Raw genomic sequence first — 16,841 nt, 5'->3', positions numbered from 1 at the left:
TTGGAGGTGGAGTATATGCCTGTAGAGTCTTAGACCAACACAATTCAATCACTTTATTTTATCAGAGACATCAAGCGATTATCCAGCTGTCACACAGTTCATTTATGGCAAAGCCATCCCTGGAACCCAGGACTTAAACTAACGCCCCATTATGGCATTTCTATAGAACACTGTCTGTTTAAATATAAAGTACCAGATTATTTCCTTTGTATTTCTTGTTACCAGAAATAATGAATCCTATATTCTTGAGCTAAAGGGGTCTTCCATAGTTCTAAGTTGAACTAAACAAAATTTTGGGCTTTCAGTCTCATTTTATAAGTGTGCAAGTCCCTCCACCCACAGGCTTCTCTTAGCCACCAGTAAAAATAACAAGAGCCATTTTGATAGTGGATAATAAGCTTCTCAGAGACTGGGAACTTCACAAAGATGATCTAAGGTTACTGATATCACTGGTCCCTCCCTGTCCTCAGTGTTAATCAGTACTTTGAAATATAAACATAAGAAACAAAGAAGTTTCAAGTTCAGGGAAGCTACAGTGGTTAGATTCTCAGGCGGCCAATTTCAACTCCCAGTTCTGAGTCTTGGATTCAGGACCCTGAGATCCTGAGAAAGAATGTTAGAGTGTTTTTCTTCTGAGTAGTTTTCCTAGCGCCCCCTTCATATCCCTGTTTCTTAGGCTGTAGATGAAGGGGTTCAGCATGGGGGTCACCACTGTGTACATTATTGAGAAGACTCTATTCTTTCCACCTGAGGGGGATGATGGAGGACATAAATAGACACCAATAGCTGTGCTATAAAACAGAGAGACCACAGAGAGGTGGGAGGTGCAGTTGGAGAAGGCCCTTTGCTTACCCTTTGGGGAACTGATTCTTAGGATAGCCAATGCAATATAAAAGTAAGATGTAAGGATGCAGATGAAGGGTCCAATTAGCAATGTACCTGCCACAAGGATGAGCACCAGGTCATTGACATAAGTACTGGAGCAGGCCAGATTCAGGAGTGGGACAAGATCACAGAAGAAATGGGGGATGATATTGGGGCCACAGAAAGAAAGCCTAGTTACCAGGAAGGTATGCACTAGGGCGTGGAAGGTAGTGACCACCCATGACCCAGCCACTAATAGGACACAGCGTTGGTAGTTCATGATCATGGCATAATGGAGGGGGTGGCTGATGGCCACATAGCGGTCAAGTGCCATCACAGCCAGGAGAAAGTTGTCCAGATCTGCAAATAGGCCAAAGAAATAAAGCTGTGTCAGACACCCGCCATAAGAAATCCTTTTACTTCCTGAGCCAATATTATCTAGCATCTTGGGAATTACTGTAGAGATGAAACCAATGTCAGAAAAGGACAGGTTGGCTAGAAAGAGGTACATGGGGGTGTGGAGGTGGAGGTCTGAGGCAATGGCCAGGATGATGAGCAGATTCCCCACCATGGTGACCAGGTACATGCCCAGGAAGAGTCCAAATAGGAGAGGCTGCTGCTGTGGCCACTCAGAGAGGCCCACGAGAAGAAATTCATAGATGTTGGTATGGTTTCTTCTATTCATGTCTGGAATTCTGTATGAAACAAATTTTATTATAAATAGCAAAAAAGTAAAATAATGCTGTAGAAAGTATTTCATATTCCTATTAGAAAAATCATGTGGTTTAGACAATTCTGTTTTGGCAAAGCTCGAATTTATAATTATGCATGTTAAAAAGATAGTTTGGATCAAACTATTTGTAAATTTACAGATTGGTGAGAGCACTTGACCAGCTATCCAGGGCACCCTTCAAACTATTCCGGCAGTCTCCATGAAACATGGTTGTACAATGTGAAAAAAAAAGTGTGCTCTGATTACACAGATCCCATCAGCATATACTATTTTTCTCATTGAAGAATAATATAATATAATTAAGTAAATAATGTTTTACTTACATTTAAAAGTTAATTAAAATGAAATGAAATCAATTAATATTATATATAATAATTATAATTATAAATAAGTATATAATTAATTTAATATTTTTTAAAGGTAAAATTTCAGAACAGCATGTATATTTATAATTCTATCTTAGTTAAAATTAAAACATAAATGTCTTATGTTTTAGTTTATTCAATTCAGGCCCTTTTTAAAGTTCCCAGCTTTAAAAACATTTTTTTTAATGTTTATTCAATTTTGAGAGACAGAGAGACAGAGAGAGAGAGAGCATGAGTGAGGGAGGGACAGAAAGAGAGGGAGACACAGAATCTGAAGCAGGCTCCAGGCTCTGAGCTGTCAGCACAGAGCCCGACACAGGGCTCAGGCTCACAAACCATGAGATCATGACCTGAACCGAAGCTGGATGCTTAACTGACTGAATCACCCAGGCACACCTAAAGTTCCCAGCTTTTTTTTTTACAGAAGAGGCTGTAGAAGTGCATTCTGTTCCAATTCCCCCCAGCATGTCCAGGAACTATTTGTCCCTTTCCTCTGAAACCTTGATGTCCCTCACTTACCGATTTTTTTTTTTGCTGTAAGTAGGCCTCTTATATTTGTTTTGTTTTTTTTTTTTGGATTCATATATGGCAAACCTAATTGGAAAGAGTCAAATCCTTAGTTTGCACCCCACCCCAAACTACACCTCAGTTTGTTTCTCGCAGAGTTCTGTGAAGAGAGTATCTTGATTTGAGACTTGAATATCTTTCTGTTCCACAGCAGCCACAGTGAGGCTACACGAGGAATCTCATTACTAGATAATTATGGGTTTTGAATTTATCCAATCCATACTCCTGTCTCTAACTCAATGAAAAAGTCAGTCTAACAATAGCTAACACTGGCTGAGCACTAGCCATGTGCCAGCCACTGGATTTTCTTGTGGTAACCCTGTTCAGTGACGCTATGCTTATCTTTATTTTAAAGATGTAGAAACTGAGGTCAGGAGGATGAAGAAAATTGCCAAAGCTACACATTTAGGGTGTGATGTAAAGTTTATCTGAGTCAAAAGTCTAAGTTCTTAGTTCTGCTATGCTGCTTTTCAGGGTTTACTAAATCACTTTCTGACTCTTGTTCAGCTTCCTGCATATTTTCATGAGAAAATGCACCATTAGGGACTTAACAAATAAACTCCTTCATTTATTCATTTCACTTTATCAAGATAAAGTTGGCAGATGAAAACTGTATATATGTAAGGTGTACAGTGTGATGTTTATATATATATATATATATATATATATATATATATATATATACATACACACATACACATTGTAAAATGATTACTACAATCAAGTTAATTCACATATCTATCACCTTAGAGAATGTAAATATCCATTCAATTTGGTAGCTACAGTTTTCATGACAAATGAAGATATTGATATTTTTGGCTTGTGCATCAGTCTCTTGTGAGTGTGACTGGTGTGAGTCAGTCCATTAGTCCATTTTAATTTAACCCAATGCTTGGATATGATTCAGTTTCTATACATGCAAAGCTAATGACCTCAGACCATGATTATCACTCTGAGAAGCTCAAATTCTTTTCTTTCTGGTATCTCTGTCTTTTACCACCAACTGCAACCAAGTTGATTCAAGAGCTTAGCAAATAGAAGGAAGTACAGTGATATAATTTGTTGTATTCATTTAGTCATATCACCTTTCTAGTCAGAATTAGAAAAATGAATATTTATTCCAATTTTTCACTTGCAAAGGTAATCAACCTTTAGGAGCATACAGCCCATCATAAACAGCTCCATTGATTCCAAATTAAAAACAAAAATAAATGAATATTTTCAGACTTCTTCTGATATTCTGGGCGAATAAACTAATAGAACTTAAAACAATTGACTTTTGGGGAAAAGATACATCCTCTGGTTTTGACTTTATTCTGACAGATGGTCTAACACCCTGGCTAGTGGTCCAGGCTGTAGGAGAGTGTCATACCCATGTGGGGGCATTTCCTGTACTTCTGAAAATGGAATCCCTACTATATCTATGCACTTAAAACTGCTACAGTAGACTCATTTATTTGTCTCCAGGGAAAGTATTTAGGCTGCATAGTGTAAACGAAAAGAAACATTTCGTTGGTACAAAGGAAATTTTGACTCACCTTCTGTATCAAACCCAATAATGAAGCTTTGAGTAGTTCATTTAACCTCTTGGACTTTAGTTTCTCCCTCTGTGAAGAAGGATAACTGAATTATGTCATAGGCCGTTGTGAGTCTCCTTATTACCATCAGGACAACATCCAGGCTTTTTCTTATCATGACATAATTAGCCCTTTCTGAGTCTGTCTCCATCTGTCTGTCCAGTGACACTTCCCTGTCATGCTATGCCACCCCAGGCTCACCTATGAAACTGCCCACAGCCCTCAAACAACTCACATGTCCTGCCTGCATGCCTTTGCTATTTAGCCATTTCACCTTCTTGGATGCCTCCCCCTCCTCTCTACCTGGTGATAGGTCAGGTGTTCAGCACTACAACTGATACCAGAAACAGGGTTCCTCAAACAATTTCCAAAGGACTAATCTGCTTCCCTTGACTGACTAGAAAAGGGGAGGTATGGTCAATGACTTACTCTCAGTCTTGAGTTGGGCCCAGAAGAGCTCCTCATTTTTTCATGTTAAGGTCAAGATTTGTCTCTTCTGATCTGGGATCTTACTTATCAAGAGTGGAGAAGCCATATTTGATGGCAGAAGAAAAGACATCTTCCCCTATGTTTAAGGCATAAGTGGCTCCTGGGACATGGACCCCTCATCTACTCCAAGGATGGAGAAATGAGAGCAGGCCATCCTTGATCCTAAGTCAGCCAAACTGACTAGAAACCCAGAAAAAAAAGAAGCTACCCACCTGCAGTTTCTAAAATAATCCCTAGAGCTCCCTATTGGAAGTTGCTGAGACACCTGGGAACACCAGTCTCTGAAGTATTCATTGTGGGAAAAAATTTGGTCTGTTGCCCAGTCCTCAAACTTGAAATGAACTTCTCTGTGACTTTGTGAAGTGCAGTTATTCTCTCTGGACTTTGATTTTCTAAGGTAAATAAGTCAGAAAACAAAACACTCTCTCACAATAAAAATCTTAGTGTTAACATTTTTACCATTTGAAGTGATAACTCATTATGATTTCAATTTGCATTTCCCCAATTCTTAATAATGTTGAGCACATTTTCATGTACTTATTGACAAGTCTTAGATCTTTTTATGAAGAATCTGACCATTTTTATTGGGTTTATTGTCTTTTGATAATGATTTGTAGGAATTTTAATTCTGATTTATAATGGATATACTTTCTCATTTTTCCTTTAGTTTAAACCTTTAAAAAACCCAAATTTTATCAAGATATTTAATCATCCTTAATTTCCAAACATCTTGCAACATTTCCTAAAAATGTTTATTTTTTAATTTGAATGTTTCCTCCACAAAGCTCTGTGTGGCAAACCTTCTGAGGCTTTATATATCTATGAATATTTGTAATATATCTCTACATTTGAGTGGTACCTTTGCTTGATATAAAATATTGATTTTAAAACCATATTCCTTCTATGCATTAAAAATATTTCATTGTCTGTTTACATCCAGGATAGCTATTAAGAAGTCTGATGTGAGTAGGATTACTGTTTTTGTGTAGGCAAACTTCCCTTTCTGTCAGAATTTTCTGTTTGATTTTGAAATTTATTAAATTTATGGAGGTGTAAGCCTTTTATTTTCTCTCCTTTTTATTACTCTATAGAGTTTTGAAATATGAAGTCATTTATATTTGAATAATTTGTCTCCATTATTTTTCTAAATATTTCTTCTCAATTTTGTTTCTTATTCTTCTGGGACTCATACATAATATGAATTATATAATATGTATTATATATATGTTATATATAATTAATGAAACAGATGCATGAAGATCTTAAGTTGCCTAGCATACATTCTATACATAGAAAGCATTCAAAATTGTGAAAAATTTAAAAAGTATTATGAATATTGAATTAATGAATATGAATATTTATTATATTATATTATGAATTCATATTACGTATATAGTAGTTTCAAGTTTTTATTTAAATTCCAGTTAGTTAACATACAGCATAATATTAATTTCAGGAGTAGAATTTAGTGTTTCATCACTTACATAAAACACCCAGGGTTCATTACAAGTGCCCCTCTTAATGCCCATTAGCCATTTAACCAATTCCCCACTCACCTCCCTTCCAGCAACCCTCAGTTTGTTCTGTATAGTCAAGAGTCTGTTGTATGGTTTGGCTCTTTCTTTTTTTCATTAATCCTTCTTTTATTTTGCTTAGGGGATAAATTACATTATTTGATTACTTCTTATTGTGCTAAAATACACATAACATAAAATTTACCATTTTAATCATTTTATTTTTAAAATGTTATTTATTTGTTTGTTTAAATATAATTTATTGTCAAATTGGCTAACATACAGTGTGTAAAGTGTGCTCTAGGTTTTTGGGGTAGATTCCCATGGTTCATCGCTTATACACAACACCCAGTGCTCATCCCAACAAGTGCCCTCCTCAATGCCCATCTTCCCCTCTCCCCCACCCCCACATCCACCCTCAGTTTGTTCTCTGTATTTAAGAGTCTCTTATGGCTTGCCTCCCTCTCTCTGTGTTTGTAACTATTTTTTCCCCTTCCCTTCCCCCATGATCTCTGTTAAGTTTCTCAAGATCCACATATGAGTGAAAACATATGACATCTGTCCTTCTCTGACTGACTTACTTCACTCAGCATAATACCTTCCAGTTCCATCAATGCTGCTGCAAATGGCATGATTTTATTCTTTCTCATTGCCAAGTAGTATTCCATTGTATATACAAACCACATCTTTATCCATTCGTCAGTTGGTGGACATTTAGGCTCTTTCCATAATTTGGCTATTGTTGAAAGCACTGCTATAAACATTGGGGTACTGTGTCCCTATGAATCAGCACTCCTGTGTCTATTGGGTAACCATTTTAAAGTGCACAATTTAGTGGCATTAAGTACATTTACAGCGTTGTGCAACCATCATCTCTATCTAGGCTTTACCTAGATAGATTGTTCAGGAACAATATCACTTCTCTTCAAGGTTTACTGAAGGTTCTAGTCAGGGCAGTCAAGAAAGAAAATAAAATAATAGGCATCTAGATTGGAAAGGAAGGAGCAAAACTGTATTTATTTTCTGATGATTTTGTATATACAGTTAACCCTTGAACAACACAAGTTTGAGCTGCATGGGTCCACTTGTATGTGGATTTTTTTTTTTTGTAAGTACAACATGGTACTATAAATGTATTTTCTCTTCCTTATGATTTTCTTAACATTTTTTCTCTCTAGCTTACATTATTGTAAGAATACAATATATAATACATATAACATACAAAATACGTTTAAATTTTTTTTAATGTTTATTATTTTTGAGAGAGAGAGACAGAGAGACAGAGAGACAGAGAGCAAGAGAGCAAGCAGAAGGGGGGTAGAGAGAGAGGCAGACACAGAATCCAAAGCAGGCTCCGGACTCACGAGCTGTCAGTGACAGAGCCTGGAGCCAGGCTCGAACTCATGAACTGCGAGATCATGACCTGAGCCAAAGTCAGACGCTTAACCCACTGAGCTACCCAGATGCCCCCAAAATATGTTTTAATCAACTGTTTATGTCATTGGTAACAGTAACAATAACCTAAGCCTGACAATAGGCTATTAGTATGTTAAGTTTTGGGGGAATCAAAAGTTATACATGGATTTTCAACTGCATGTGTGTGGGGGGTCAGTGCCCCCTAACATCTGCATTGTTCAAGGATCCACTGTAAAAGATACTAAGGAATAAAAAAATAAACTACTAGAATGAACAAATGGGTTCAAAGATGGCAAAGTACAAGGTCAATACACAAAAATCAATGGCATTTCTACCCACTAGGAAGGAACAATCTGAAAATGAAATGAACAATTCTACTTACAATAACATCAAGAAGAATAGCATACATAAGAATAAATTCATCTAAATAAGTGGAAAATTCATAGTCTGAAATAACAAAATATTGTTGAAAGAAATTACAGATGTAAATGAATGGAAATACGTCCCATGTTCATGGCTTGAGATACTTCATACTGTTAAGATAACAGTACTTTCCAAATTGATTTATATATTCAGCATAATTACTACCAAAATCCAAGCTGTTTTCTTTGCAGAAATTAACAAGCTGATTTTAAACTACCTACATAAATTCAAGGGATCCCAACTAACAAAAGCAATCTCAAAGGAATAGAACAAAGTTTCAGGATCCATATGTCCTGATTTCAAATCTTACTACAAAACTACAGTAATCAAGCTAGTGTGATATAGTCATGAAGATAGATATAGGCCAATAGAACAGAGCCGAAAGTCCAGAAGTAATCCCTCAAATTTGTATCCAGCTGAATTTTTATAAGGTGCCAAGACAAATCAATGGGGGAAAGAAATATCTTTTAAATAAATGACTCTGGGAAAACTGGATATCTACATGCAGAAGAATGACATTGAAGCCTTTTTGTGCATTAGTCACACAAAATTAACTCAAAATAGACCATTAATATATTGAAAAAGGAAGCCACATAATGAAAAAAATCCTCAATATGTATATTTGGCAAAGGACTAAAATGTAGAATATACAAAGAATTTTTACAAATTAATGTTAAAAAGCAGACTACCCAATAAAACAGCAGCAAAGGATTGGGAACAGGTCCTTTACAAGAGAAACTATCAGAATGATCAGTAAGTATAGGCAAAAGGGATAAACTACACGAGTTATCAGACAAGTGCAAATTAAAGCCACAGCACACTGTTTCTATAAACCCATAAAAATGTGTATGGCGGAAAAGATGGATAGTATAAGTGTTGGTGAGGAAGTGGACCACATTTTTCCATATGTTACAGAAATGAGTGTAACTGGTGTAAGCACTTTATCTAACTTTCTGGTATTATCTATTAATGCTGAAAATACACATACATTGTGGCCCCCAAATCCCATTCTCTAGTATATAGAGGTCCCAAACCGGAAACAGCCCAAATGTCAGTCAAAACTAGAATGGATGAATATATTAAGTTGTGTAGACACATTTGAAAATTATAAAGTCTTGAGAATGATTTAACCATAACTATACTGAATAAAAAGTGGAATACAAAACAGTACTTATTGTATGCTCTATATAAGGATCAAAAATGTCCAAACTGGTCAGTGGTACAGACCGAGATAATGGCAATAAAGTAATCTGGTTAAAGACATGGTTTTAAAGTCATGCATGTCTGAGATTAGGTCTTAGGGCAGCAATTTACTTGATCTCTCTGGGTTTTGGTTTGCTCTCTACATAAAATATTAGTACCCTCATAAGAGGCTTGTACTGAGGATTAAATAAAATATACATTTAAATGCTTAATTAATGCCAGCTGTGATGGACACCATTCAATAGGCAAAACAGTTTGGTAACTTCTGAATTCTTCACACATGAAATAAATGAAGTTTGGTGGTATTAAGAAAATTCACATAAATATATGTTAATATCAGCACGAGATAAAGAGAGTTATTGAAGAAAAAGATGGGAGATAAGAAAAGCTCTTGAAGCCCAGTGAAGTGGGCTCAAAAGTCTCACAACCTTGCAGTAAACATCATAGGAGGACTTGGGATTTCCCTATAGAAACATTAATACACAGAATTCAGAGAACAGGTAGGGGAAAAATCAGGTGAAGAAAAAGATGAGAGGAAACATAAAATGAGATCAGATGAAGAATGGTGTCAGCAGTAAGAGCTGTCCAAGTCACAACTTTTATTATTTTTTTTAATTTTTTTTTAACGTTTATTTATTTTTGAGACAGAGAGAGACAGAGCATGAATGGGGGAGGGTCAGAGAGAGGGAGACACAGAATCTGAAACAGGCTCCAGGCTCTGAGCTGTCAGCACAGAGCCCGATGCGGGGCTCGAACTCACGGACCGCGAGATCATGACCTGAGCCGAAGTCGGCCGCTTAACCGACTGAGCCACCCAGGCGCCCCCCATGTCACAACTTTTAAAGGAGACATGTTTATAGCCCAATGAGTGTTCATGACAACGGGGTTAAATTAACCATACCAAAGAGGGTCCTTGACTCTAAAAATTTTCTGAAGAGCATGTTTCATGTCCTTATTCCTCAGGCTGTAGATGCAGGGGTTCAGCATAGGGGTGACCACCATGTACATTACAGAAGCAATTATGTCCTTGTCTTTGGAGTTGCCTGATGAAGAGAAAAAGTAAACACCTGCAATTGTCCCATAGTATAAACACACCACAAAGAGATGGGAGCCACATGTAGACAAGGCTTTGGAGATTCTTTTGAAGGAGGGGACCTTCAGAACGATGCCTGCCATATGAATATATGAGCCCAAGATACCACTCAATGGTAGAATGAGTACCAATGCTCCTTCAGTGAGGATAAGCAGCTCATTGAAAGAGGTGTCTGAGCAAGAAGACTTGAGCACAGCAGCAAGATCACAAAAGAAGTGTGGGATGACAGTCCCTGCACAGAAGGACAACTGGTCCACGAGGAGGGTGTGCAAAAGAGCTTGGATGCAAGAGAAGAACCAGGATCCAGCCACTAGGATGATACACAGCTCCTCCCTCATGGTGGTGGTGTAGTGGAGAGGGTGACAGATGGCCACATACCTGTCATATGCCATCACTGTGAGAAGAAAGTTGTCAAGGCAACCAAAAAATATAAAGAAATACACCTGTGAAATACACCCCATATAGGGGATGGATTGTTGCTGAGTCTGCATGTTCATGAGCATCTTTGGAACTGTGACAGATGAAAGGGAAATGTCAGAGAAGGCCAAGTGGCTGAGGAAGAAGTACATGGGGGTGTGAAGGCGAGAGTCCAGCCTGATGAGCAGGATGATGAGCAGGTTCCCCAGCACTGTGGTCAGGTACATGCCCAGGAACAGGGTGAAGAACATTCCCTGCTGCTCTGGCTGGATGGGGAGCCCCAGGAGGAGGAACTCACTGCTCTGGTTCTCAGGCCTCATGCTGTGCTTTTACATGCTGGGGATAAAGGAGGATTGGAAATATCAGGAAGAATGATAGGGACACATTCCATACTGTAATATTCTGAGAAAACAATGCATTTTAAATTACATTCCTATTAATTTCTCACACCTGTGGATGCATGCATCTTCACTCTGTCCCAGTCTGGCTCTAGGAAAACATTATAACCAAAAGCAGCCAACAAGACCTCATTGCACAGAAACAAGAGAGCATTCACTGTTTCATTTGACCATTATTTACTGAATGTTGAGATTGAACCTGGCCCTCTGCTAAGTACTGAGAATGTAGTGGTGGACAAGAAAAGCAAGGTCCCATATACTGGGATAATTTATGACACCAAGACAGAGCCAGACGAAAACAGTTCACTGTGGCAGAAGTAGTAGATGGTCCTTGGCAAACTAGTATCAGTTGTTTCTGCCTTAAAGTGACATGCGATGCCATCACTGAGGTGGCCTTGTTGGAGTGTTGTCACATTCCTCCTGTGAACCTGGCTGGATCACACTCATCTACAGCTGTAAGCTCACCAGCACTCTAGAAATGGGGGGTCATTCAAACCCCACCTGAATGCCAGAACAACTCCTAAACCAGAATACCTCTCAAACAATCTTCCATAATAATGGTGAACATTTGGGGGGTTATACTGTGTGCCAGGCACTATGCTTAAAGGCTTTACTTATGTTTCCTAATTAAATACACACATCAGCCTTCCATTATCAGATAAAATCTTTGCTGTTTCACTAAAAATTAGGGTAATTTTCTCATTTAAGCCATTAAGAAATTGTTCCATAGGCAACAAGTTGCTGTTAGAAATAGGATACATGTATGTCCATATATACCTAAGGGGATACATACACACATACACACAGATGGGAGTGTTTGTATACATATATATTCCATCTATCTCTACATTCCATCTATGCATATACATATACTCAGATGGAATATATGTAGACATACATATGGGAATATATATATATATATATATATATATATATATACACACACACACACACACACACACACATACACACACATACACATATATATGAGATATACAGTCAACCCTTAAATAACATGGGGGTTGGGGTGCTGACTCCCATGCACAGTCATATAACTTTTGACTCCCCCCAAACTTAATTACTAATAGATAGCCTACTGTTGACCAGAAGCCTTACCAATAACAAATAGTTGATTAACACATACTTTGTATGTGTATTATATACTGTATTCTTACAATAAAGTAAGCTAGAGAAAAGAAAATGTTATTAAGAAAATCATAAGGAAGAGAAAGCACATTTATAGTATTGTACTGTATTTATCAAAAAAATCCATGTGTAAATGAACTTGTGCAGTTCAAACCCATGTTGTTTAAAGGTCAACTGTATGTGTGTGTGTGTGTATGTATACATACATATATATATATGTGTGTGTGTGTGTTTATATATGTATATATATATATGTATACACACCATATGTATGGATATATATGAATACAGTACATATATATATCCCTATAAATAAATATATATATTGAACTATTGTCCTACTTCTATAATTGCCATTTTCTATAGATCAAATATTGGTTACCTCATATAGTTCAACTTAATATTGTGTGATCATCACTTATGCTTTTAACATGGAAATCTCTCTTTTCACTGGTTGTGAGTGCCAGAGACAGTATGTTATTTTAGGGTTGCAAGGAGACTGAAGTTGTCCAAAATTTTCTTGGTGCCTGTCTGTCATTTATATTTATATATTTTCCAGTTGACAAAAGACTCTCACATACATTAACTTCTATTCAAGCCATAAATACTTACAGAAGGCCTGTAAGCCTCCATTTTCTAGATATGTAAAGCGAGGCCAAATAGTTGAGTGACTCTCCCAAGGTCTTGCCGCCATTTGGTGAGACTCTGTGCTCTAACTTCACTCAGCAACACGCCTAACATTCCTTTGCCTGGGACATTAAGTGAATGTGCAAGGGTTACAAACCTCTGAGCCACTGACTCACACAGGTATATGAAAATGATAACAGACCCTTTTTAGGAAATAGTCACTTAGAGCAGTGGTTACGTCCATGAGAAGGAGGTCACTTAAGGAACTAATTGAAGTCATGAGTGCAAATCAGAAGTCTCCAAACACACATACAAACACCACACACACACACACACAGATACACAGACACACACACACTGCTGATTTGAAGATTTCAGTCACCTGTGTCTGAGCCCCATTGTAAGAGAAAGATAGCCAGTATGTGGTTTATTTCATAAATACTAATATACATACAAGTCATGAATAACACACAAGGCAGGATGTACATAATATGCAATTATGTATCACCCACAAATACATTCACAATGCACCATTAACATACAAACATGTCATACCTGGTAAAATACACAACTCACATATGCATAACTCATCACTATACATACACATCACCAAAAACACACAAGGCCATACACAATTTCAAAATCTCACGAGAAACATGCACCAACAACACATGCACACTTAGTCACTCTCTACCAGCAGCATGCCCACGCCCATCACTGAAGTGATGGCCCCTTCCCAGTGAAGGCAGTCAGTCATCGTGGGGAAATTAAGTCTATTCAGTGACAGGCACCATCATTAAACCGCCAACAACAACCCATAAACATGGCAACATACACATGGTAACAGACACACAGACAAAAGGAAACAATACACATTCCTGCTCTTACATACAAGTTGTCACTCACAAACATCTTGCATGCACACTAGCACATGCTGCTGAGGACAGATTTGGGCCCCTTCTAACCTTGGTTCCTTGAAGAGGTTGGATATCCTTTCCCCAGCAGTGGAGACAACAGTCTTACTCCTAATGCTGAGTTCTCATCACTCAGCTGTGATGCCCATCACCCCATTGGGAGAATGCCACTGTCATAACAATAGAGGCAAATATTGAAGATCACAGATATGAATCAGAAGTCCCTAATCACATGTTGGAGGCTGATAACTTATGCACTAAAACACAGCCCAGATTGGGTCTAACTAACTGAAAAAAAGAATCAGGCTGTGAATCAGTTACGTAGTACACACACAGCCAACTACCAAACAACAGGTATACAAGCATATACAATGCATGCAGACACACACACACACACACACACACACACACTCATGAACACAGAGATGCTCATACACAAACCCACAAGTATATAGGCAGATCCATTGCCACATGCAGATTTCCAGCTCCTTCTGACCTGTGTTCGTCATCCGTGAGTTCAGACACTTCTTCCAGACTGTTGCCAAATTCTCAGCTTCTCTTCATAGTAAAGGAGGAGCCACTGTGGGTTAACTGGCCAATTTCTTCCTGCCATATGGAGAACATCGTGTCCAGGAGCCAGAGGGGACTGGAGTCACAAGGGACAGTGTCTCCAATGCCAGGGATGTCTTGGACTTGTTTCTTCTTGGGCACAGTTCCAAGCTCAAATATTTTTGGGGCTTGGTTCCAGCTGGGATTCAACTTTTTAAAATTTATTTTTAAAAATGACTTCATGCTTAGAAAAAAGTTGTAAAGATGATAGAATAAATTCTCTTATGCCCTTGACCCATACTCTTTTACAAAAGCTAACATTTCACCATGTTTGTGTATGCATATACGTGTGTGCATGTGTGTGTATGTGTGTGTGTATTGAAGATTCTAACTATAGATCTTTCATAAGCCTACGACAGTGCATATTATCAGGAGGCACATGCTTTGGTTCAGAAGTCAAGGCTGATGACACTTCACGTAGGAAGAGAATTTAAAAGAAAGAATGAGGCACAAAGGATTCTTGAGGAATCTGGGTGGGTACAAGCTACAAGTTGGCTTAGACAAAGCAGAGAGAATGGGTTTGGGAATTTGTACTGGTAAAGGGGTGGGAGTGGAGAAAAGTTTCTGCTGGAGAAACAGACTATGTATTGTGCTATCTGAGAAATTTTGCCTGTATTATTTGTCAGCATGCAACAATAAGTGCCCTTATGGGAAAAAATGTCCCCTTGGCTGGTCATCAGATAATCTAAGGCTAGGCAATTATTAGCAACCATTGTTGCCAGGGATCATTGTCTTTCATTCAGGGCTCCCAGGGCTGTGGCAGTTTGAATCATATATATGGATATTATTTTAGACATTTCCTGACTGGCATAATTCTTTCATTATGTTGCGTAATATGGTGGCCTCCAAGGCAGCACCAGTGACCTCCATTGTGGTCAGCAGAATGAGGGCAGTTGACAAGAATATAACATACTTGGTGGTGAGAATAAAATTGGTGGGTTTTGTTTTGGAGTATGAGTCCAAAATGCAGACAGTACAAGTCAAATTATGAAGAGAAGCCAGGGTTAGAGAGGAATAAATTAGTGCAGGAGTAAGGGATAGTGGAGAAGAAGAGAATATCTCTCATGGACTAGAAGCTTAGACTGAGAATTTGGCATGGGCAATGAAGAACTACTAAATTTCCAGTAAGCATTTTAATCAAGACATAATATGGGGCTATTCTGGATAGTTGGAGTTAGTATTTTAAAGGAAAGACCAGGAGAAAAACAAGGTTTAGGTTCAGAGATGTGGACCATCAGATATATAGGGGCTGGGTTGTGTTATTGTGAAGGTTTCTTTAAGATCATTTTGATAGGCTACAACATGGCCAGGCAGTTGAGAGGGTGCCTTATGGCATACCCAACAATTCATATCCTTTAAAACATGGCTATTTGCTCAGTAAGGTTTACATAACAATTATTTTATAACGCATCCTTCAGTGCTGGTTGTGTATCAGAGATGGGGGCTAGAAGTGCAGACATCTGAGGAAGGAGCAGAAAATGCAAGGATGGAAGGGGAAGGGAGTAGCTTGTGATGGTTGGGGTTGAACTGGGAAAGAAAGGATATGAAAAGCAGGAGAGTGTTTAGAAGGTGAAGGGAACATTGGATAGGAGATTTATAAGGGACATGAGAACTGGATGAGTCTAGTGGGTAGATCAAGGTCACCATCACAGGTAAGCCCAGCTGTATGTCTGATGCCATCATCAGGAATGAGTCAAGTTGTGGGTCTGATGTCACCTGATGGTCCTTCAGGCTGTCATGGTGTTGGTTGAGGGTGAGGTCATGGATATCACTGGGTTTACAATAATCTTGGGCTGATGTTAGAACTTCAAGGCATAAAACCTTGTTGGTTAGGGATTCACAGAAATGTATAAATATAGTTGAAAGATGAGGGACTCAATGATTCAGAAAAGATGCTACTGTATTGGCATCATTTGGAGATAAAATAATTCCAGAGAGACTTGTTGCATGCATCCTTACGTTAGGCGTCCATTGCCATTTCAATAATGACCTGGCATGTATTTTGAGAAACGAGATCTGGGCATAGGTAAGAAGCCTTCAGGACCACTTTTTGTAATTATTTGTGCCACAGGACACGTTGTTGCCACCGAGGCATGGAAAGCAGCAGTGGCAGTGGTATATAAGGATCTGGTGAGATATCCTGACTGTTCTTGGGAATGCAGACCTCATACACCATACAATGGCTGTTGTTTCTCTCTCTCTCTCTCTCTCTCTCTCTCTCTCTCTCTCTCTCTCTCTCTCTCTCTCTCCCTCCCTCCCTCCCTCCCTCCCTCCCTCCCTGTCTTTAAAAATGATGGCTCATTCATGAGCAACCACCCAATGGGCTTGTATCTAGAATTACCTGAGTTATTTGATTTTCCCTTTCTGTCTGATCATGTCATTTGAAATGTTAGATTGTTTTATTTTCACTCCGCTTTGCTTTGTTCATTCCTGCTTATTTATTTGAGAAATTGAAAGATAACACAGTAAAAACTATACAAATAGGT

General features: G+C 38.3%; 2 protein-coding genes across 2 annotated transcripts; both read right to left on the bottom strand.

Moving 5' to 3' along the window:
- Positions 1-616: 616 nt before the first annotated feature.
- LOC122204800 (olfactory receptor 1361-like) lies at positions 617-1,549 on the bottom strand. Its single transcript, XM_042912497.1, has one exon. The coding sequence runs from the start codon at positions 1,547-1,549 to the stop codon at positions 617-619; it is 933 nt and encodes a 310-aa protein (XP_042768431.1).
- An 8,493-nt stretch (positions 1,550-10,042) lies between these two features.
- Positions 10,043-10,999, bottom strand: LOC122204596 (olfactory receptor 1J4-like). Its single transcript, XM_042912112.1, has one exon. It carries the CDS (start codon positions 10,979-10,981, stop codon positions 10,043-10,045), a length of 939 nt encoding a protein of 312 aa, XP_042768046.1. The 5' UTR covers positions 10,982-10,999.
- Between the last annotated feature and the right edge of the window lie 5,842 nt (positions 11,000-16,841).

Source organism: Panthera leo, chromosome D4, assembly GCF_018350215.1.
Source record: "Panthera leo isolate Ple1 chromosome D4, P.leo_Ple1_pat1.1, whole genome shotgun sequence".
Classification (NCBI taxonomy): Eukaryota; Metazoa; Chordata; class Mammalia; order Carnivora; family Felidae; genus Panthera; species Panthera leo.
The sequence above is the reverse complement of the archived record's forward strand: the minus strand, read 5'-3'. Positions and strand labels throughout refer to the sequence as shown.